Raw genomic sequence first — 23,739 nt, 5'->3', positions numbered from 1 at the left:
TTATATAAACTATATGAGTAAATGGAAACATTATCCCTTTTCAGTAACTATTTCTGAAATGATTTTTAAGATGTGAAGTTATTGTAATAATGTAAATTGTCATATTTGATTCTGGTAACAGAGCCACATTTGAAGTTATGTATTTATTTGCAGGTTGTACTATCTAAAGATCTCAGGCTTGTCATTTTTAAGGAGAAGGAACTAGGTTAATTTTTAAATTAAATGCTTGCTTTATGTCACATGTCTTAAATTAGCATTAGCGTTGATTTCAGCGATGTTTCTCTTTGGAGTATTTGAATATAGTGGTATGCTTAATCTTTTCCTTCTGGCCCTTCCTTCGTTTGGTTGTTATCACATAGCTTCAGAAATGGAACAACTAAAGATAAGTCCAGCTGTCATGTTGGAGGATGAAATCACTTGGTTGGATAATTTTGAACCTACTCGTGCAGCTGAGTGTGAAACCAGTGAAGCTGACAACGTGTTATTGGCAGGACATTTAAGACTTATTAAGACTCTTCTCTCACTTTGTGGGGCAGAAAAGGAAATGCTAGGTAACTATTACTTTCCACAACTCATGTTTTAATTGCATTATAATTTGCAATTATTTACTCTTTTGCAAAGTTAAATGTAAATACAACCTTGGTTAAAAATTATGACATTCTGCTACTGTCAGTACTATCTTGGTCTTTTGGAAAATACTCTTCTTACGTGGAAGCTTGCAGGTAAATATTTATTTAGTAAACCAGAGAGTGCTGCTGTATGGGAATTTTACTTTTTCAGCACGGTGTGTAAAATGATACGATCAACACAGCGCTCTAAATCAAATATAAACAAGAAGTTTATTTCTGTTCAGTTATTTCTGTGTTCATATCTGTGTTTTTGTCCGTCTGTATGTATATGTACATATACATATACGAGAAATACATGTTCTCTGATTGCCTGTGTATCTAGCAATATACCATTCTGTTCTGTAAATGCTTTCTGCAAGCATGTTAATTCTTAACTGTAATAATAATATTTTTGGTTTTTTAAATAGGTTCATCTTTGATCAAACCATTATTAGATGACTTCCTGTTCCGAGCATCCAGGATTATCCTGAACAGTCATTCTCCAGTTGGCAGCATTGCTGCTACTCAGCAAGATTTTCACCCAAAGTAAAGCATATATTAGTGTATTGATGGTAGTAAAGAATAGGGGGTAGGGGGTATTATGTTACTTGATTGATCAGAACTGTCTATGTGTAAATCAAAATGGGGCTTTTTCATTTTTAAATATCTGCATTTCCTATCATTCACTTAGTTATCTTCATTCTGAAATTAAGTAACTAAAATAAATATATGCTACTTATATGTAAGGGTGTAGGTCTCTATACACATGTTCTATATAGTATGTTTTAAATGTGTACATTTTGAGAGGAAGCAACTAAATTTCATTTTTAAATGTGTGCCATTGTGCCCACAGGAAAAAAATGACAATAAAGGTTATCTAATCTAATACAAATATCCCCAAGAAGGTTACTAAGGAGCTTCATGGTATCATTATTATAGATCAGTCCTGGGTCATTTATTGATATATACTTACCTTAATAAATACCTTTGCTGAATGAAGTTAAGCTGATTGTCAGAAGGGAGGGCTCTTTTAGCTGTGATATAGCCTGCTTGTGCCTCTGCTACACTTTGGGAACCAAGCAGAAATATTCTACATTTTATGTAGAGGGAATGTGGAATGACTGTTGTAATGCATTTAGCATCCTATTACTCATAGATTGATGTTAGATTTAATTGTGCTTTTACTTTTTTAATTCTCTTATTCTTAGAATGTAATCGACCTAAAATATTTAGGATTGAATAAAGTACAAGTATGCTAAATAACTCGTATTTTCTGGATGTGTAGAGAAATAACCTTTAAAGATTTGTTTTATTCCACATTCTCAATTTTAAGTCACTTCATTTATCCAAATCTATTGCTATTTCTAAATGGTCATTTATTTTACTTCAATTTGATGATTTGCAATTATGTATATTTCTAGATTTCTCACAGTATAAAGTACAGATTACAGAGCACCCTGGAAACTGTTCATAGGGTACTGTTTTTGACATCTTAATAATTTCCATCATGTTTGACTTAGACAAATCACTCAAGCAGTTCATACTGAAAAAAACCAAGTCCTCAATTAATGTTATTAATATTGGTATGGAATTCAATTCCTCCACATTTCTGAGATCAAATGTGCAGAATCAGATGGTAACTGTAGCCCATGACCCAATAAAGGTTGTCCACCTTTAATTACATCCTCCACCACATATTACTTTATAAATGGAATCAAAAATAACTATCTCCTTTGTCTGCATGTACAGTATAATAGCTTTAACTCATCCAGGAAATTAAACAGATGATTTTAGAATTGCTCTGCACAGAAAGGCCCTAAACCTCAATTTATTCTCTTTGGAAGCAGATTACTATATTTTACAAGTATTAACAGCTGAATATTGGCTATGAATAATTGAGTCCTTTGTTTTAGATGCAGTACAGTGAACAGTCGCTTAGCAGCATATGAAGTTCTAGTAATGTTGGCTGATAGTTCACCCTCAAATCTTCAGCTTATTACAAAAGAATTGCTTTCTATGCATCACCAACTTGATCCAGCTCTTTCCAAGGAATTTGATGTAAGTATACAGGCTTTTTTTAATGCAAATAGTAATACTACTCAGAGGTTTACCCAAAATATACATTGAGTAAAATCAATATGGGTAAGTTCCATACTTAAAGCAAATATTTCAATCAGCAACATTAGTTCTTTGTAAATTACATCTATTTTTCTATGTTACAATTTTTTCTTCTTTCCTCTACCCTCAGTATCTCCCACCTGTAGATGGTCGATCCATTTCTGGTTTTGTGGGGCTAAAGAATGGTGGAGCTACATGTTATATGAATGCAGTTTTCCAACAACTGTATATGCAGCCAGGTCTTCCTGAGGTAATATTTATTTATAGTCTTGTGAAAAATGCTTTTAGCAATCCTGTTAATTATATACATAGAAGTTTCTCGGGAAGGAAGGATTGTTGACATATAAATCTATGATGAAGAGAAGCAGCAACTTGAAATTGACCCATGTTAACAACTAGTTAACAGACTCGGTCTTCCCTGGGATAGTCCAATGTGAATCAGTGCTGAGGTAAGAAATAAGACTCAGAAAAACTAAATTTGATTCTCCAATTATTCAGTATGACTACAGTGCAAGCAGTATCATTTTATTTTATTTTGTGTAGAATGAATTTGGCGGGGAAGCTATGCAGAGTTGAAATAAGAATCAGAGTTTTTAAATATGCTCTTTTAAACATTTCATTTTTAAATGCCTGTTGGATTTAGTGGTCTCCTATGGTGGAGAATAAATGCCAAATTGGGAGAAATTTATGCAAAAATAAGGGGCATTCATAAGGAATGATGTCCCTTCCTGGGCTGATTGTCAAAGATTGCAGTAGAGGTGTGAGGCATGGATTTAGTTTTTCATAAAAAACGAAAACACTAATCCAAGATAGCTGGTTGATGTACCTCTTAACAGATTATGACATAACTGCGCAGGATGAGAAACAGATGACAATAAGGCAGAGCCATGTTACTTAGAACAAAGGTTCTTTCTGTCACCAAAATGTTAATGCTAACTAATGATTTTCTGATAACAATAAGAGCAAAGCTGATGGTTATCAGCGGATCCAAAGGTTTGTACCGGAATATTATTATTAGTCACTTCAGTGGCACAAATGAATACAAATAAATCTTGTTGCACTTTCAATAAACACTCTTCAAAATTGTTTCTAAAGGCATTGCTTTCAATTGATGATAACATGGACAATCCTGATGACAATGTATTCTATCAAGTTCAGTCCCTCTTTGGTCATTTAATGGAAAGCAAGCTGCAATATTACATACCGGAAAACTTCTGGAAGGTATTACCGGTACTTACTGTTTTTTAAGCATGAATCCTTTTCTTTTCTTTTCTTTTCTTTTCTTTCTTTCTTTCTTTCTTTCTTTCTTTCTTTCTTTCTTTCTTTCTTTCTTTCTTTTTCATCATGATTTAAAATGATAATTTAGATCACAGCATTTTGAAAAAAACAGTAATGTTGTAAAGGATTCCCGTTTAATTTTAGTTAGCCCTACTCATAGTCTCTCAGTGATATAGAATCCTAAAGTTTGTTAGTTTGTTTAAATTTATTAGCCTTCCAGTTGTAATGGACTCAAGTAGCATTCTTCTCTTTAATAATATTCTCAGGAAGAGAATCCAAAGTAGTATTCTCAAGAGAAGGTATATTTTCTTGTTAAAAAAGTTGGGTAAGGATAAGAAGGCACCTTTTTCTTCCTGTTTAGATTGGCTTACTTACTTAGTGCATTCTAGTGACATTTATAGATCTTGAAGCATTTAACTGAGTGGACTGCATCTATATTTTATAGATCTTTAAAATGTGGAACAAGGAGCTTTATGTACGTGAACAGCAAGATGCTTATGAATTCTTCACCAGCCTTATAGATCAAATGGATGAATACCTTAAGGTGAATTACACTTTTGGTACATTGGTATATTAATTCAGTTCATTGTTTCAGTTGATGCACAGTTAATCTGCTGTTGGCATTTCAATCTCTTACAGAAAATAGGAAGAGACCAGATCTTTAAAAACACCTTTCAGGGCATATATTCTGATCAGAAAATCTGTAAGGATTGTCCTCACAGGTAAGTGAAGATCAGGTGTCATAAGATAAAGTAGATCTCCCTCTCGGCATAGTGAAAGTGAAATCTATAGGTGAAGAAAGAGATCCACTTTTGTAAGCCTTTGCATGGCAAATGGAAAAATCACTATTCTTATCACTTTACCATTGGTATCAAATGAAAGCTTTGTATACACCAATCCCAAACTGTTACATTTCTGGACTTTCTAGAATTAAGATAGAGGTGGGGGAGGATATCTATACAGATCCTGGATCTGCATACTTCCTGACTAGGTATGTTAACATGGAAAAAGGAGAAACTAGAGAAGCAAAGAAAAAGCATGCCACATACAGGTGGTACAATTCACTGGTTTACCGTACTTTTAATAAATAATAAAGGTGGTTACTGAAATAGACAAAATCTTGCAGCTTTGTTTGACATATAGGGTGCATTTGTGAATTCTCAGTTTTTGTTTGAAAATCTTAATATTCTCTTCTTTTTCTTAATGTTGTAGGTATGAACGAGAGGAAGCCTTTGTGGCTCTCAACTTAGGGGTCACTTCATGTCAAAGTCTAGAAATTTCACTGGATCAGTTTGTTAGAGGAGAGATCCTAGAAGGAAGTAATGCATACTACTGTGAGAAATGTAAAGAAAAGGTAATTCTTCTACTTTAAGAGTTAAAAGTACTTTGATTTTTCTATGGGAAGAGAGCCCTCTGGATTCATGAGTGCTCTGAGAAATTTTGAGTCTGTCCTTAGCTGTATATGCTTCATATGTGCTTGTTTTTTAATTAAATATTTAATTAAATCTTTAATTAAATCTTTAAACCTTTCTGCAGGGTTAAGATCAGGGGTGTCAAATTCAATTTCATTGAGGGCCACATCAGCATTGCAGTTGCCTCAAGGGGCCGGGTGGGCATGGCCTACTGGGTGGGCGTGGCTAGAGTGCGTATGGCCAACTGGGTGGGCATGGCCAGCTCTACATCACATCAAGGGTGCCTGTGGGGGTCTGGGCAGGAGTGGGACAGATCTGAGGGTCTCTGGCAGAAGGAGGGTCTCTGGGCCAGGGCCAAGGAAGTGGGGCCGTTCCCTCACTGTTTCCAGGATAGCTTCACGGGCCACATGAAACCACTTCGCGGGCCGAATCCGGCCCCCCGGCCTTGTGTTTGACATGTCTGGTTAAGATGATATGTATAGAAGTCCCTTATTTTTTTTCCTTACAATTATCTTGAATAATAGTGAATCCTCAAGATTTCCCTCTGATTTTCAAGCTGAAAAAGAATATGAAACATTGTCATAAGACCATTTAGAAACTATAGCTTTGCAATCCTGTATTTCTGTATGTTCTGGTGGTTGAAAAATTGTAGAAATCAACACTTGGTTGCCATGATGAGTAAAAAAAATCTTCAATTTTTCATTTCATTTTTATGTTTGGGAATTAATTTTGGTTTCCTACCCAAATGAAAACAATTATTTTATTTATACATTCTCAGTAGACATATCAAAGAGTTAAAGTGAATGTAAGAACTGTTTTTTAAAAATGCTGCAAAGGGAAAAAGAAATGCTGCAAGGAAATTAACACACTGAACATTTTTGTAGTTTTGTACCCTTTAAAAAAAATGGTAAAAATGTAATACTTTATCCTGCAATATGCAACCTGGAGAATCATGTAGCCTCAGAGCCACTTACTGGTTCTCTGAAAGTTCCTGTTTTTCTTGTAAAATACTAATTTTATATTTCCATGTGATATTTTCCATTCCATGAAACTTACCCTAAATCTGTACTTATAAAGAGCTTGTTGAAATACTTTTTGATTACTTTGTACAGAAAATGATGTAAAATTGTTAACATTGTCAAAAAAGAACGCTATAAGCCCACTGTTGCTTGGATGTACTTCAACACTGTTGAAAAGGATAGCTTGCTGAATTTGCTTCAGGGTAAAAAGGAAGGAACAAAATGGTTTCTCTAGTAGTGTCACTAGGTTGATAATACTAACAGCATATAGCTATAATATCTGTGAAACAAATTTAAAATTTACTCCTAGTCTATAGGAGTAAAGTAACAAAGTTCCTATAGATAAACAGTAGACCAAAATAAGTATTTAGCTGAAACTTTGGTTTATTTTTTTTAAGAGAACTACAGTGAAACGGACCTGCATTAAAGCTCTACCCAGTGTATTAGTGATACACCTCATGAGATTTGGCTTTGATTGGGAAAGTGGACGTTCCATAAAATATGATGAACAGATCAAGGTAAGCTTAACCTTTGTTTACATGTGTTTACCTTTTTAAGGAGACACAGTCTTTATTTTTATGATCTCTATGCATGTAGCCTGTCTATATTAAAGTAGGTGCATGGACTGGTAAAGTTAAAGGTAAAAAAACTTCTACCTAAAGATATATGGTGATGGTGATGACGATAAAAAAATGTAACAACTTTTTTTCTATAGATATAACATAATTGATTATGGTGTTTTTTTTAAAAAAAAAGTTAAGATTTTTAGTTTTCCTCAAAGGGTCTTTTTAAAAAAGCTAAGGCAGTGTTTGGGAGAAACTGAAAATGCTATGATTTTACCCAACCAATAAAGTAATTTATTTTATTCTCTCTTCATCTTGGTTGTATAAATTTATAAAAATCTAGGTTTTATACATTTTGTAGAAAATTGAAGAAAATCTATTAACATGCAACGTACTTCAGGTTTAAGTTTAATCTGTTTCATTTTAAACAGTTCCCTTGGATGCTGAATATGGAACCCTATACAGTTTCAGGAATGGCTCGCCAAGATTCTTCTTCAGAAGTTGGTGACAATGGACGACATCTAGATCAGGGATGTAAAGGGTCTCCACAGAAGAAAGTGGCTCCTTCAGAAAACTATGAACTGGTTGGCGTAATTGTGCACAGTGGTCAAGCCCATGCAGGCCACTACTATTCTTTTATAAAAGATAGGAGGTAATTGGAAATAACTGTATTCTCATGTGGAGTGGTCAGTTGTTGATTTGCTAGATTAAAAGCTAGATTATAATTCAGGTGTTGAATTATAAATCTTGTTTGGCAAACATTTTTATGTAGCACACCAAGCTTTATAAACTTACATCCTCACCGAACTAATACCACCAGATTGGATTAATATTTTCCTTTTACAGATTGCTCCATTAACTGATTGCCTAGACTGGTCGTGAAGCTATAGATGTAAAGGCAGATATGAAATACAGTGTATGTTGGTAAACTAGAATATTTGTATGTTGATGTGTTTTGCAAACTTGGCTTAACAGAAGAAAAGAAGAATATATAACACTCTTTTTCAGAGTGCCATTGTTATGTATGCAAACTAACATAGATATTGTTGTTGTTAGCTGCAAAGTCATGTCCGACCCATCGCGACCCCATGGACAACTTTGCTCCAGGCCTTCCTCTGCTCTACCATCTGCTGGAGTCCATTTAAGCTCACGCCTACTGCTTCAGTGACTCCATCCAGCCACCTCATTCTCTGTCGTCCCCTTCTTCTCTTGCCCTCAATCTTTCCCAGCATTAGGCTCTTCTCCAGTGAGTCCTTCCTTCTCATTAGGTGGCCAAAGTATTTGAGTTTTAGCTTCAGGATCTGGCCTTTTAAAGAGCAGTCAGAGTTGATCTCCTCTAGGACTGACCGGTTTGATCGCCTTGCAGTCCAAGGGACTCGCAGGAGTCTTCTCCAACACCGTAGTTCAAAGGCCTCAATTCTTTGGCGCTCAGCCTTTCTTATGGTCCAGCTTTCACTGCCATACATTGCAACTGGGAAGACCATAGCCTTGACTATACGCACTTCTGTTGACAGGGTGATGTCTCTGCTTTTTAGTGTGCTGTCTAGTTTTCCCATGGCTTTCCTCCTGAGGAGCAAGTGTCTTTTAATTTCTTGGCTACAGTCCCCATCTGCAGTGATTTTGGAGCCCAGGGAAATAAAACCTGTCACTACCTCCATTTCTTCCCCATCTATTTGCCAACATAGATATAGAAAAGGGTTATTGACAGACTCGGAGAAACCCCTAGATTTCCAGAAACCCCAGAAATGCAACAAATAATAAAATTAATCTTCAAAATTTCCAAAGACTTAATAAATCTGATGAATGTTGATTGGGGATGAAGGAGTGAATGGGACTGGAAAGTAAAAAAAAATAGCATTTAAGATATAAGTTGTGCTATAGTTATATTTTAAGGTATCACCTGAAACATTTAAAACACAATGTTCAAAAATGAATGTAGTCTGGGTTTGTTTGTTTTTTCCTGTAACCACAGGGGAAGTGCGAAAGGAAAATGGTATAAATTTAATGACACTGTTGTTGAAGAATTTGAACTTAATGATGAAACTTTGGAGTATGAATGTTTTGGAGGAGAGTATAGACCAAAGGTTTATGATCAATGTAAGTATAAGCCTACATTTTCATTATCTCTTACAAGTGTTTTTAGCATATCTTAATCTTGTTAGGAACATCATTTGAAAAAAACTTTAATCAAATCTTGAAACTCACAAATGTGACTTACATATATTTTAATTAGGCTACTAATTAATTTTGTGGAATAGATAACATAAAAATAAGCACTAATAAATAACAGATGGTTCGGAGTCAAAAATGGAATAAACTGTATAGCTAGCTGAGCAACGTAAAATTACTCACCTTGGTGTTTTTCCCCTAGAAATCTTAGTAAGTAAGTTAATAGCATTGGTTGTGCCAAGATTAATGGGACTTCAGGAATAAACTGGGGAGGACAAATTTCTGTTTAGTCCCTTTCAGATGAGACACACAACTATTCGAGTGCTTTTACTACAGCCATTTTAATTACTATCATAAACTACTTTATGAAAATGTACTTAAGGTGTACTCTTACTATCGGAATCAGGTTTCCCAATCAGAATATTTCCTTCCTTCGCTCCTTTCTTTCTTCTTCAGCAAACCCGTATCCTGATGTTCGCCGTCGCTACTGGAATGCCTACATGCTCTTCTATCAACGGGTCTCTGAACAGAACTCCCCAGTCTTGCCAAAGAAAAGTCGAGTCAGTGTTGTGCGTCAAGAAGCTGAGGATCTCTCCTTGTAAGCTTTCTTCTCTTTAAAATCCAGCCTTTGATTCATCTACAAAATTTCAGTACTTCTGACTTTCCAAAATTAAGGTTATCCTGTCCTAGAACAAAACCTATTTAGAAGGGTATCCTTGAGCCTGTGTCTGACTATACATAATCCTAGGACAAGTTGCAACATGTTTAGAGCTTGGGAAAAGCCAAGAGAAATTTGAAAATAGATACTGAAGAAAAGAAGAGAAAAGTGTATGCGTGTTTGTGTGTGTGTGTGTGTGTGCGCGCGTGCACGCGCGCACTATTTTAATTTGACAGATGGCTTCCTGCCAGCTAGTGATTCCCAGCATGATACTTAGTTATATTAACAGTTTTTGCCACAGCTGTAAATGTGGTTGACCACATTAGTGAATCTGTGTTTTTATCCATTGCTTTAGATCTCTATCCTTTTAAAATACGTATTTCTTGTCCTATACTAACCTCAAATAAATCACCAGTTTTATTTATGGAGAGATAGACCTCACGCATTCATTTAAGAAATTTGCAAAGAGGTGAGAGTTTCTCTGATATGGAGGATTGTTGTATAATAGATAAGTATTTAATACATGAATAATGACAGAATATAGTTCATATTTACCTATACAAGCTGTGAAATCAAATGTACAATGCAGGATGTACACTAAACTTGAGGTATAGAAACTGATGGACAATTAATGTTTGTAATATCATTTTTTTCAGGTCTGCCCCATCTTCTCCAGATATTTCACCCCAATCATCTCCACGTCCCCACAGACCTAGTAGTGATCGTCTGTCCATTTTGACCAAATTGGTTAAAAAGGGAGAAAAAAAAGGCTTATTTGTGGAGAAGATTCCAGTTCGAATATATCAGGTAAGCCATAATTACAGCATTGTTAAAAAGTTAGATTTTCATGGTCATTTGCTGAAGTATAAATATATAATCAGTATTTCTTTATATAGTAGTTTCAGTTCTGAAACAACCAACAAATAATATTAGAAATTTACATTTTGCTAATTATCAAAAATTGACTTTGTTTCCTTGTATCAACTTAATGTAAAGCACATACTTTAAGCTGCTGTTTGAAGAATCCATGCCTATTTATAAATAATATTGCTACAATCCTTTAGCAGTCCCAAGCATTTACCATACCAAGCATTTGACAAAACAAGAATCTTGTGTTCATGAGAAAGAAAAAGAAGGCAAGGAGAATGACCCATAAAGAGTATCTGAAGTAAAATTGAAAGAATAGTTAAGATCAGAAACTTTATTTAGTCTAAACAAAATCTTGTTTGTGCCAACAGCATTTATGATACCTCTCTAACTTTCTGCCCTTGGAAAACATGCAGTGAAACCAAAGAATTACATGCAGGAAAGTGAAGATCTAGTTTAATTAGGAATGAAAGGCTAAAATATATGTCAGAAGTATGAACACATAGGACAAAAGTTAGTGTGAATGCATATGATAAAAGAAGGAAGACATAGATTTATTATTATTCCTTTTTAGCACCTTGCATAACCCAGCTTATTGTGAAAGGAAATGGTATGCTTTTTAGGCATGTGTGAAGCACAATAAAATAATAAAGTGGGGTTTTTTTTAGTGAGATTTATTTTTTTTTATTAAAGAGTTTTACAAAAACAAAATTTTACAATATATCCCCAAATCCCTCCCACCCCAAACCCACCCACTTCCCCCACCCACTTCCCAGAGCTAAATACAGGATTATAGTTACAACAATCATATTCTAAATAAAAATTATGCATAATATACAATTAACCAAATTCATAATGTGCTTTAACTCCCCTTTAATATAACTACAAACAACGTGCCAATAACAATATCCCACTAAAATCTACTCATAAACTAAATGGAACTTTTTAGTCCCATATTTGTTCTGAATATAATTTATCCATCTCCTCCAAACTGAAATATATCTTTCCTGTGAATGATCTTTCAAATAAGCAGAAATCTTAGACATTTCTGCAAGATTCGAAACTTTAAACACCCATTCTTCTATAGTGGGCAAACTATCCTTCTTCCAATATTGTCCCACCAGTAACCGTGCTGCTGTTATCATCTTCAACATCAAGTTAGTTTCTTTAACATCACAATCTACAACAATACCCAATAGAAACAATTGCGGAGAAAACTTTATCTTTCTCTTAAAAATCTTTTGAATGTTCCACCAAATTTTAATCCAAAAAGCTTTTATATTTCTACAAGTCCACCATATGTGAAAATAGGTAGCTTCTAAACTACCACACCTCCAACATTTAGACTGTAAATTAGGATACATGTTGGACAACTTCTTGGGATCCAGATGCCATCTATAAAACATTTTATAAAAATTTTCTCTTAAATTTTGAGCCTGAGTAAATTTAACATTTCTGACCCAAATTATCTCCCAGGTGTCCAACGAAATTGGTTCCTGAATATTTTGTGCCCACTTTATCATGCAGTCTTTAACCAGTTCCGTTTCCGAATCCAATTCAATTAAAGCATTATATATCCTCTTTATATGTGCACAATTTAAATCTCTAATTTGCTTTACTAAATTTTGATCTGTAATTGTGATGCCAACCTTTTGATCTGACTTCCACCTAGCTTTCAATTGGGTATATTGAAACCAAGAGTAACTTATGTTTTCTTGTCTTAACTCCTCTAATGGTTTAAGTTGCCAATCATTCCCTTGCAATCTAAGTAATTCCTTATAAGAAACCATATCCATACTCACTCCCATAGATACGCCCTCTATCGCGTGTCCAGGAATTCCCCAAATCGGTATTTTATAATTTAACTTATAACAATACTTTTTCCAGACACACAATAAAGCACTTCTAAGAATATGGGATTTAAAAGCCCTGTCCACCTTCTTATCGTAAAGCAAATATGCATGCCATCCATATACCAAATCCCATCACTCAAGATGAAGTATTCTCTTGTTAGTTAAATTAAGCCAATCACTAATCCAGGTCAAGGCAACCGCATCATAGTACAATTTCAAATTCGGTGCCTTGAGTCCCCCTCTTTCCCTGGCATCTTGTAAAATCTTAAATTTAACTCTTGGTTTTTTCCCCGCCCAGATAAATTTGTTAATACCCTTCTGCCATTGATCAAGGTTGGCATCCTTTTTCAATATAGGTATCATTTGAAACAAAAAGAGAAACTTTGGTAGAACATTCATTTTAACAACTGCAATTCTTCCCAGTAATGATAATTGTAATTTTTTCCAATTATTTAAGTCCCTTTGTACCTTCAACCATAGTGTTTCATAATTATTCTTATACAATTTTACATTTGAGGCTGCAATATATACTCCTAGATATTTAACCTTCTTCACTATTTCAAAACCTGTTAATTTAGATAACATATCCCTTTCACTCATAGATAAGTTCTTGGATAATATCTTAGTCTTATTACTATTCACCTTGAACCCAGAAACCTTACCATACTGAGTTATAATTTCCATCAAGTCTATAACCGACTGTAACGGTTGGGATACTGTCACAACCAAGTCATCAGCAAAAGCTCTCAGTCTATAATCATTCTGTTTTATTTTAATTCCCTTTATCATAGAGGACTCTCGAATTTTAATTAATAAAATCTCTAATGAGATTTTAGTGAGATTTCTAATATATGTATATATAGCGTCTGAATACCCTGTACTCCCTTTTATTGCTTATAGCAGGGGTGTCAAACTCAATTTCATTGAGGGCCGCATCAGCATTGCAGTTGCCCTCAGGGGGCCAGGTGGGCGTGGCCTGGGTGGGCGTGGCCTACTGGGTGGGCGTGGCTAGAGTGCGTATGGCCTACTGGGTGGGCATGGCCAGCTCTACATCGTTCGCATCAAGGGTGCCTATGGGGGCCTGGGCAGGAGTGGGACAGATCTGGGGGGGGTCTCTGGCAGAAGGAGGGTCTCTGGGCCAGGGCCAAGGCAGTGGGGGCCATTCCCTCACTGTTTCCAGGATGGCTTCGCGGGCCGCATGAAACCACTTCGCGGGCCGGATCTGGCCCCTGGGCCTTGTGTTTGACATGTCTGGCTTATAGTATCATATTTTTAAACATTTTCTTGATACTGATTATTACAAGAACACATTGTTTTTCAGATGGTGAGAGATGAAAACCTGAAATTTATGAAGAACAGGGATGTCTACTGCAGTGACTATTTTAGTTTTGTTCTGTCATTAGCTTCATTAAATGTCGTGAGTAGTGAATTTAATATTTCAGTTATTAACTCCATGCAACATCAGATATACTAGCCTGTGAACACACAAAAGGTGGACAGGGCTAGCCTCTAGAATTATCTTAGCATAGTTCAAGCTCCTTCAAAGGTCTGGAGATCTATGATTACCAGATCGTTATCAATATGTTGGACGGGTTGTGCCAACAGGCTTCAAAGAGATCCTGCATGGATCAAGTTATTCTGTATAATTATTACCCAGTTTTAAATCTTTCTTTTTGTAGGGATGTTTGTTGAGAGAATGGAAGGGATCAACTGTTGAGCATGTTAGAAGAAATTGATTATCTAGATATTTATTTAATCTGGATTCAGGTGTGGCCACATGACAGGAGCAATACTATTTAATATCGTATTTTTCTGAACCAGTGCGAGAATTGAGAGAGTGGAAGTATTGTTTAGTAGTGAATAGCTTCAGTCACTGGTTATGGGGAGAAAGAGGTTGGCTTGGAGGTCATTTATTTCCCCAAGTGGTAGAAACTTTTTCATTTTACACTTTCTTGTTAAAACTGGCGTTTACAACTTATAGTTCTAAGAATTGTGTTTAAGAAATCTAACTGAAATGCAGTCTTATATAACCTAATGTCTCTCTGTCTAGACAAAGTTGAAACATACCTATTATCCATCTATGGCAAGAGTGAGCTTACAACTAGCAGTCCAATTTCTGTTCCAAACTTACCTGCGAACAAAGAAAAAACTCAGGTGACCTTTTATTTAAAAGTTCTTTTTCTGAAGAATGCACATATACCGGTACTCATTCTTTTCTGGTCATACCAATATTCCTCTGTTTGCTTCCTTTAAGGACTGATACAGAAGAATGGATTGCAACCATTGATGCTTTAGTTTCTAAAAGTGTTGATGCTTGTCAGTGGTTAGTTGAATATTTAGTTGAAGCTGAAGGACGAGAACTTATTAAGTAAGTCAATCTGTTTGATAAGATTCCATGATATCGTATCCTTCTTTCCAGTTCAAGTCTTCCCCTGCTTACATAGCTCTTATTTATATAGCTATGAGAAAAATATCCCTTACTATGTGCAGAGATATCAGCAAGCCCATAATAAGCCCGTGGTTTGTAGATACCTCAAGAGGCAGTATCTTATCTAGTCTCTCTAATCTCAAAGGCATGTGAATATTAGGTTTCCCAGTAGGAAAAAAAAGCAATGATGATTTAAATTAGAGCATGAAAGAACTCACTTCTCAATGACGGGGTATTTTTCAGAACGTTTCTGCTGGAATGCAGTGTAAGAGAAGTGAGAGTTGCTGTAGCCACAATTCTTGAAAAAACCTTAGACAGTGCCTTGTTTCATCAAGAAAAGGTCAGTAATGTACAAATAACATACTGCTCTATCATTCATTGCATATTATTGATTTCTGTCATTTTCTCACCTGAAATTAGTTAACAAGAACCATATAATTTCTAATTGCTATGAATGTAATGTTTAAACTCAGTAGATTTTTTTTATGAAAACACCTGTTACAATTCTTTTTAAAACTTGTTTCAGGTCTTTCAGGCTGCAGGGTTATGATTTATTTATTTATTTAATTAATTAATTAGTTTTATATACCTCGCTATTCCTGAAGGACTCAGGGCGGTTTACAGGGCAAAATTTAAAAGACAATATAAAAGTTGAAATAGAAATAGAATTACAATGAATTAATTAATAGCCCAACAAATTAAAACAAAGTTTAAAAACTTAAAACCCCTCAGTCCAGGCCAGATAGATCAAAGAACCAGATTTTCAGGTCCCAGCGAAACGAACGAAGGTCGGGGGCGGTCCGGAGTTCCACAGGCAGATCATTCCATAGGGCAGGCGCGCCCACAGAGAACGCCCTCCCTCTGGGGATCACCTGCCGGCACTCCCTAACCGGCGGCACCCTAAGGAGGCTCTCCCTATGGGAGCACACAGGACGATGGGAAGTTGATGCTGGCAGCAGGTGCTCCCTAAGATAATCCGTGACCATGCCATTTAGGGCTTTATAGGTCATCACCAGCACCTTGAATCTCACACGGAGGGCAACTGGAAGCCAATGCAGCTCGCGGAGAAGAGGCGTAGATAGAGAATGCTCAAGGTTTAGTCAGGCTCCAGGAGCCAGAGGCCAGAGAATGAGGCTTTTACATTTATTCGCTTACCAAGCACATTTTAAGGTCTTGAAATTAATCCTAAAAGTGTTAGCTGGTTTATGCCCTGGCTAACTGAAAGATTATTTATTCTCCTTCTTCAAGCAGCAGCATCTGCAAGAGGGACCCTTCTGAGAATGTCCCAACCACCAAACCTGCTTGTTTGCCCTGCATTACTGGATGTTCCTTTTTTTTTTTTGCTGGACTCTCAATATCAATTTTAGTATTAAATTTATATTTTTTTGGATTAAAAAAATATGCAGGTATAAAATATGAAACTTTTTGTGACCAAATTATGTCAAGTTTGTTTAGACTTTCTACTGAGTGATTTATTTAACTACTCCATCATTGCTCAGAACCGAGGCTCAGCCAATCTCAATGTATACATGGTTGTACTTTGACAATAAGGGTTCGTTCATTCAGGTTATTCTACACTTTCTGTATATTGAAACCTACATATGACCAGTCCTTTTGTTCTGAAGCTGTCTGATTTCTAAGACTCTAAAGAAAGTGTCAGGTTTTGTTGCAAGCTTTTTTGGGGGGGGGGATTTTTTTTTTGCTTTCAGGTGTTTTTTTATATTCATTGTAAACCTGAATTATTAAATTATTAAATTGATAATTTCAAATAAAGCCCTTCTTACTTCTACTTCTTTGACAGCTAAAAAGCTTGCATCAACTAATAGAAGTGTTGCTGAGTCTATTGGACAAAGATGTCCCTGAAAACTGTAAAAATTGTGCCCAGTATTTCTTCTTGTTCAACAATTTTGTACAAAAGGTAAAGGAAAAACTATTCTACTTTTCAGATTGTTGTAATTAGATGAAAGAATGAAGCTATTGTACAAAAAGTTTCCAGTATCACATGGGGGGGGGAGCTGTCCTTTGCCAAGTGGAAGTTCTCTACCGTATACAAAGTGATCATATCTACTTGCCTATACCGTAAGAAAAGTAAACTGAAATTCAAAGTTCTCCTAGGGAAGGTTTTTGAGAAAGCGCCAGAAGGCTCTGGGAGAAGTGGATTATCACAAAGGAAGGTGAATGTACGTGTCCCAGGATAATGTTGCAGGATCCAACCTGGGTCAGTCACCGGGACCAAAGGTTTTTAGTCTTCCGAGCTTTCAGAATTGTTCTGAAGCCCATCCTCAGAGAACTTCTCTCTAGCGGATTGTGTGCTTTGGGCTATTCTGTGTGTGCTATTTATACGGTGCCTGTTGTGTGTGGCTTTTTAGATGTTGATTAGGGTGCTGATGGCTGGCTATTAAGTTGTTGGCTTTGCTGCACTACTATTGACTGAGGAGGGGCCCATTTCCCAAGCTTTTAAGTTCCCTGAGGATGGGGGCTCCAGCAAGAGTCCGAAAGCTCGGAAGACTAAACCTTTGGTCCCGGTGACTGACCCAGATTGGATCCTGCAGAAGTGGATCATCTGAGCCTTTTCAGTCAGGATTCAGGCCTAAATATGGTACTGAGGCAACATTCGCTGTGCTTGTTGATGACTTCTGATGGGCTAGGGGTTAGAACATCCATCCTGGCCCTCCCTGATCTTTCTGAGACATTCTGTACCATCAATCATGATGTTATTTTGGGATGGCTCAAGGGGTTGGAATGGGAGGTATCATGTTACAATGGTTTTCCTCCTTTCTCCAGGACCAGTTCCAGTTGATATTGGAAAGGAAGCAGGTTTTTTTTTTGAGCCTAAGAATTTAAAGTAGTTTGAAGATTTACAGGCATTAACCTCATGCTGCTTCAAATGCCACCCTTTGCTATTCTTTGCACAGTAGTTCACAGAACAGTGTAATAAGTAGATTTTAGTTATAGGTACTATATTATAATTACCTCTTAGTTGTTATGTTTCAGTTCTTGAAGATCAATCGCAATGATCTCTTATTATTGACCTAATGGGGGGGGGAAACCAAAGGAAAAAAGCAAAGTAAAAATTCAAAGGTAGTTTGGTATCACATAACCATTCAAAGTCAACAGATCAACATAGTTAAATGTAATGAAATAGGTTTTAAGAAGCATTTTGCAGTAGATGCTTGATCAATGATAAATAATGTTTAACCTTTCTTTTTGTGTGGTCTCTCTTTGCTTTCTAGAATATAACCCTCTTTCTCCTGTCTTTTTACAGCAGGGTATCAGAGCCTGTGACCTCCTCCTCAGGCATAGTGCCTTGAGTCATATGATCTGTTTCCTTCTTGGTCCCAACCGGCAGAATAACCAGGTAAGAACATAGAGATAACATTTCAGTCTCTGAGAGAGCGTGCGTTTTAGTCTAGTAAAACTACATTAGATTTAGCAGTAAATCTAATTGGTTGGGACTTTGAGAAGACCCATTCACTCTGTAGGCTTTGCTACAATCCCTGCTCCTTTTGAATGCAGGAAGACTGCAAGAACTGTAATAATATTGTTTTCCCCCAAGAATGGCAACGTTCCCTGCAATTACAGCTTCTGTTCATTCAAAAGTAGCCCCTAACTAGGAAAGTATGTGAGAGCTGTTTAGCCTAAATTACCTCTAACTGCCAGTTATGGGACTGTCAGATAAATGTGATTCAGCACAGTTAAATTTGAGTGATTCTGAATGTCTACTTCTTGAAGTACCCTTTATACCTGTGAATGGTATTGACAATTTAAGGGAATACATAGCTTGGAAACTGGCTATGCTAGAAAGTCTAATCCAGGGGGAGGCAACCTCGGCTCTTTTATGACTCATGGACTTCAACTCCCAGAAGTCCTGAGTCAGCTATGCTGACTCAGGAATTCTGGGAGTTGAAGTCCTTGAGTCATAAAAGAGCCGAGGTTGCCTCCCCCTGGTCTAATCTGTCTGCCTTTCAGCCTGCCCATTCTCTTGGAACTACTTGGAGTTTCAGGATGATGTAGCTTATGCTCATCTTGAATAGAGAACAACTGCTACTTATTTAGGCTGTGGTAGCTTTTTTTCATCCCTCAGAGTCGCCAAATCACTCTGAAAGCACACTCTTGCCATTCAGCCTGGCTGAACCAGTCTTTGATAATATGCCTTTATGAATGAAAAGATATAGTAAAGGAGCTATTAGTGCTTATACGATGCTTGGTATATTCTTAACAAAACAGAACCGCAGATGGAGTTCAGCACAAGCCCGGGAATTTGGCTTTCTCCATAATACTGTGGCACTGTTTGTCTTGCATTCGGATGTCTCCTCACAGAGGAATGTGGGTAAGTCTTCCCAGTTTTTCTTGATGATCCTAGCTAGATGACCATGTGTTATAGCTGCAGTATGTTTGCCACCCCTGACCATTTTTAAATTATTATTTATCGTCAGTGTTTCTCAGGACCAAGTGTAGTTTTATATTTGTACTTCTTTTACAGCTCCTGGTTTGTTTGCTCTGCATTCGCCCCTTAGCATTACTACTTCAGGGCCACTCCTGGCCCTTCATGAAGAAGTAGAAGCTTTGATGTTCCTATCTGAAGGGAAGCCTTATTTAATGGAGGTAAACATCTATTTTACATTTATTTTATGATGGGTTAAATATAATGCTAAATGAAAGCTTTAATCAAGTTGGTCTAAAAACCAGTCTCACAACATTGTTTAGAAATGATGTTATTACAACTACAATACTGCATCCCAAATTGTGAAGAGATACCAAATAAGTATGGAATGAAATGCTTGCCAAGTTGTACTATCTACTGATTTTTTTTAAAATAATAATAATAATGATAATCCTCTGCTCTTCTTTCAAAGGTGATGCATGCTTTAAGAGAGCTAACTGGATCACTGTCGACCCTTATTGAGATGGTGGTCTACTGCTGCTTTTGCAATGAGCACTTTTCCCTTACCATGTTGCATTTCATCAAGGTACGTTTTTGTAATAAATTTTCAAGACATGAATTGTTCTGGAATTGACACCCAGCTCCTGAGGCACTGATTTAAGAATATGCATCCTGCTGTAGATTTTTTTTTAATTCCATTTATATCCCGCCCTTCTCCGAAGACTCAGGGCGGCTTACAAACTTAGCAGTAGCCTTCATTCTATGTATATGCCTGCTTATTAGGGCTTTCACACACACACCCCAAGCGGCATTATTACAAAGTCAGCTTAATTGCCCCCAACAATCTGGGTCCTCATTTTACCTACCTCGGAAGGATGGAAGGCTGAGTCAACCTTGAGCCTGGTGGGATGCGAACCTGCACTAATTGCAGGCAGCTGGTGTTACTTAAGGAGGCATTAGCCCACTGCTCCACCAAGGCTCTAGTTTTTAAATTTTAGTTTCCATTGTGTTGGCAACTGCTTATTCCTTCTGAATCTAAGGACTGATACACACTTTAGTTTTCAGTGCTGTTTACTTTAAGGAGTTACGAAATGTCATGATTTCTTACTCTTCTTCCCCATGTAGTCCACCAATTTACAGTATATATCCATAGCTTGTATGCTTGAAAATATTTTTTTTCTCAAAATTTCCATTTTTACACAAACTACTCTTGCTATGTATTCTTTAGTATCCCAGACAAATGCTTTTCAGAAAAAAAATTCCACAACTTGAAAAATTCTCTCGGAATGAGGTGTAAAGTCTTATTGAAATGTATAGCATTACTTTCTGAGAGAACAAAAATATCTATGAATCTTTTACAATGACTGTTTCTAAAATGCAAATAAATAGTTTGACTGTGTACATTCTGCTTGCCTGTATTTATATTTTTCGCTTGCAGAATCAACTAGAGACAGCTCCACCTCATGAGCTGAAGAATATTTTCCATCTCTTACATGAGATATTGGTAAGTAATAAGATAAAAAGTGAAGTCTCCCTCATGTCAAGCTTGCCCCTGTTGTTCTTAGAAACAGTACTGAATGGGTATGCTATTGAACTTAGTACTAAAACCTTTAACTTTATTCTCAGCACTTTAAAATATACATAAAAATCCCCCCCAAATTAAGTCAATGTCTCTACTTATAGGACCTAATTTATAAATACCATATATTTTAGTGACGTAAATTATACTTTGGTAGATATGTAGCCATGAATTATGTTAAAATTTTGCCTATTTTTTATTATCTGGCTTGACACAGCATTCTGCTTAAGCCAAAAAATATCTGTTCTATTCTAATTGCTTTCAGTAGAAGCTGTGCACCACAAGCCTCAGTGTAACTGATTAAGTGTGATAAACTTTCTTAGTTAATCATATCTCTTTTAAGTAGACTTGAACTGTTGTTGGTTTTAGATTCAGTGTAGCTTAGCCTAACCTTCTCTGTTGTTTCACAGATTATTGAAGATCCTTTACAAATAGAGAGGGTCAAATTTGCATTTGAGACTGAAAATGGATTGCTGGGTTAGTAACTGCATAGAATTAGTAACTGTGTTCCAGAGAAAAGTGCAATGAATCCCAAAAAGATACAGTATTTTTAAATACCAAGAGACTTTAGTTATACTGGTGCTTCTAGCTGCAGACATTGTAAGAAGAAAGCCATTTTATTCTTTGAGATGGATAAAAATCAGGAGACTGGCAGCAGCTTTTCTAATTCATTTATAAAATTTTAATAACATTTGTTAGTTGGGAAAAAGTACACCAGACTCCTGATGTTTTAATTACTTGGGAAATCACTTTGAAATAAAGAAAAGTTTTGAAAGTCTCTATATACATAGAAGAATTTCTTTAGAAGTAATCAGAAAAAGAATTTATAAATAAAATATATAATTCAAGAATGTTGTGTGAGATGAGCAACCATATAAGTATGATTTATACATAATGTAAATAAACTCCTAAAGTGCTATTTCTCTCATGATAGCAACTTGATTCATATACAGTATTTTTTGGCATTTGGATTACTGCAACTTAAGTACATGATATCGGAGAAATAAAAGATTATAAATTCAGGCTATGTTACAGATTTAAAATATCTGCAGTTTATTTGCTAAAATTTATTTTGCTGTATATTAATCTTTAAAAAGAATTCCTTTGTGAATAAAAAATAATGAGCCATAGCCTAAATTCAGACATTGGCAAGCTGATTAAAAAGCAGCTTGGTTTGGCATGATATCTAAATGTAAAATCATAGCTAATGTCATGATCTACATCAATTAATGCACCTTGAAATGGAGTTTAACTGTGAATGTGCAAAGATAAGTTGAAATAAAATGGAAGGTTTAAAAGAGCTGTAAACTGTTCTTGACACATGAGCATTGAGACTGTGTATATAATCTATTTGCTCAAGATAGTGACTCCTTTTAGAAATTATTTTTGTTTTCATACCCTCTGTTAACAGCCCTGATGCATCACAGTAACCACGTGGACAGTAGTCGTTGCTATCAGTGTGTCAAATTCTTAGTCACACTTGCTCAAAAGTAAGTATGTAGTAAAAGTGAAAAACGATGCTATTGACTGCCAGGTTATACACTCTTAATAAACTAGGATGTGGATGACATTTTAAATATCTTTTGTATCAAACTCAAAGCCAGATGCAAAGGCTGGAGTGTTGTAGCTATAGAAAACAATGGGAGTAGCACTTCACTCCCATTCTCTGTAATCTAGGTAGTGAAATATTAGCATTGCCAGAGTAAGTACTACTGACTAGCCAACGTACAGAAATATTGGTGAAAGGAGCAATATTAACAAGCCATTAAAAAGAATTGGGGGGAAATATTGTCATAGGAAAGCCTTGGGATGGGGAAAAAAAACCAGCATGAAGAAACACTCTGTAAATCTCAACAGAAAAAGGCCCACAGAGGACACCTTTACTAAAACATAGGCTTGTAAATAGCCATGTATTAATGTGAAGCTACAACTATTGCTAATATCCTTTCAAAATATTTTATCCTCCTTGCTTTGATTTGGCAGCAAAGTCAGAATTCACATAGTAAATACCAAAAATTATTTCTATGTGACCTGAAAGGGAACCTCTTGTAAATTGGAATAATTTAAAAAGAAGAGAGAACCTAATCCTTTTATATCTCAGATACATAATTTTCATAATTTCTCTTCTCTCTTAAAGATGCCCTGCTGCTAAAGATTATTTTAAGGAGAATTCTCATCATTGGAGTTGGGCTGTTCAGTGGCTTCAAATAAAGGTAATATTTATTATTACAAAAACAAATATATACAGGTACAATGTAATTCAGTGTTATTTAATCTCAATAAATCCTCTTCCTCGTGGTTCAGAAGTTTCTTCAGTGGGTCAATAGTGAGGAAGAAGGAGCAGAGAATTTTTCATTTTAGAACTGATTTCCTTTTGAAATCCAATCCAGTAACAATTTGCTGTTTGATTTTCATTAATTAGTGCTTTCACGTTTTCACATTTTTCTAGATGTCTGAACATTATTGGGCTCCACAAAGTAATATATCCAATGAAACCTCAACTGCCAAAACCTTTCAGCGCACAATATCTGCACAGGTCAGTAAAACTGGTTGTAAATTTATTGCATTTTTGTTCCTTTTACTTTAAAAATGGCAGTTGCTTTTTTTAAACACCCAGATGAACCAAAAGGATTTTGCTAAGCTTTTTTGTTCTTTATAGAATTTAGCATACTAATTATATTATTGCATGCTTAGAAAATAATTTGGAGGAGCAGTTTCAGAAGATGGGGAGATAAGTACTTTAGTACTTTAAAGTACTTTTAAAGCTTAGACTAGAGTATTTTAAAGCAGCTGCATCTTTAAT

General features: G+C 35.9%; 1 protein-coding gene across 4 annotated transcripts in view; it reads left to right on the top strand.

Annotated features, from left to right (window-relative positions):
• Nucleotides 1-23,739, top strand: part of USP24 (ubiquitin specific peptidase 24) — an 88,483-nt gene that overhangs the window by 59,030 nt on the left and 5,714 nt on the right. For all 4 annotated transcript variants that reach the window (XM_083359755.1, XM_083359757.1, XM_083359754.1 and 1 more), the window contains 27 exons: nt 360-551; nt 1,037-1,154; nt 2,522-2,666; nt 2,857-2,976; nt 3,822-3,947; nt 4,450-4,548; nt 4,644-4,726; nt 5,217-5,358; nt 6,834-6,953; nt 7,430-7,650; nt 8,971-9,095; nt 9,624-9,765; nt 10,482-10,632; nt 13,867-13,962; nt 14,596-14,699; nt 14,800-14,913; nt 15,217-15,313; nt 16,775-16,891; nt 18,239-18,331; nt 19,201-19,303; nt 19,457-19,578; nt 19,830-19,943; nt 20,796-20,861; nt 21,347-21,413; nt 22,348-22,426; nt 23,074-23,149; nt 23,386-23,472. In XM_083359755.1, the coding sequence (XP_083215881.1) occupies nt 360-551; nt 1,037-1,154; nt 2,522-2,666; nt 2,857-2,976; nt 3,822-3,947; nt 4,450-4,548; nt 4,644-4,726; nt 5,217-5,358; nt 6,834-6,953; nt 7,430-7,650; nt 8,971-9,095; nt 9,624-9,765; nt 10,482-10,632; nt 13,867-13,962; nt 14,596-14,699; nt 14,800-14,913; nt 15,217-15,313; nt 16,775-16,891; nt 18,239-18,331; nt 19,201-19,303; nt 19,457-19,578; nt 19,830-19,943; nt 20,796-20,861; nt 21,347-21,413; nt 22,348-22,426; nt 23,074-23,149; nt 23,386-23,472 (3,119 nt within the window). The remainder of the gene's footprint in view (nt 1-359; nt 552-1,036; nt 1,155-2,521; nt 2,667-2,856; nt 2,977-3,821; nt 3,948-4,449; nt 4,549-4,643; nt 4,727-5,216; nt 5,359-6,833; nt 6,954-7,429; nt 7,651-8,970; nt 9,096-9,623; nt 9,766-10,481; nt 10,633-13,866; nt 13,963-14,595; nt 14,700-14,799; nt 14,914-15,216; nt 15,314-16,774; nt 16,892-18,238; nt 18,332-19,200; nt 19,304-19,456; nt 19,579-19,829; nt 19,944-20,795; nt 20,862-21,346; nt 21,414-22,347; nt 22,427-23,073; nt 23,150-23,385; nt 23,473-23,739) is intronic.

This window comes from Vipera ursinii (assembly GCF_947247035.1).
Source record: "Vipera ursinii genome assembly, chromosome: 3".
In the NCBI taxonomy this organism is placed as follows: domain Eukaryota; kingdom Metazoa; phylum Chordata; class Lepidosauria; order Squamata; family Viperidae; genus Vipera; species Vipera ursinii.
This window is presented reverse-complemented; position numbering and strand designations above follow the sequence as displayed.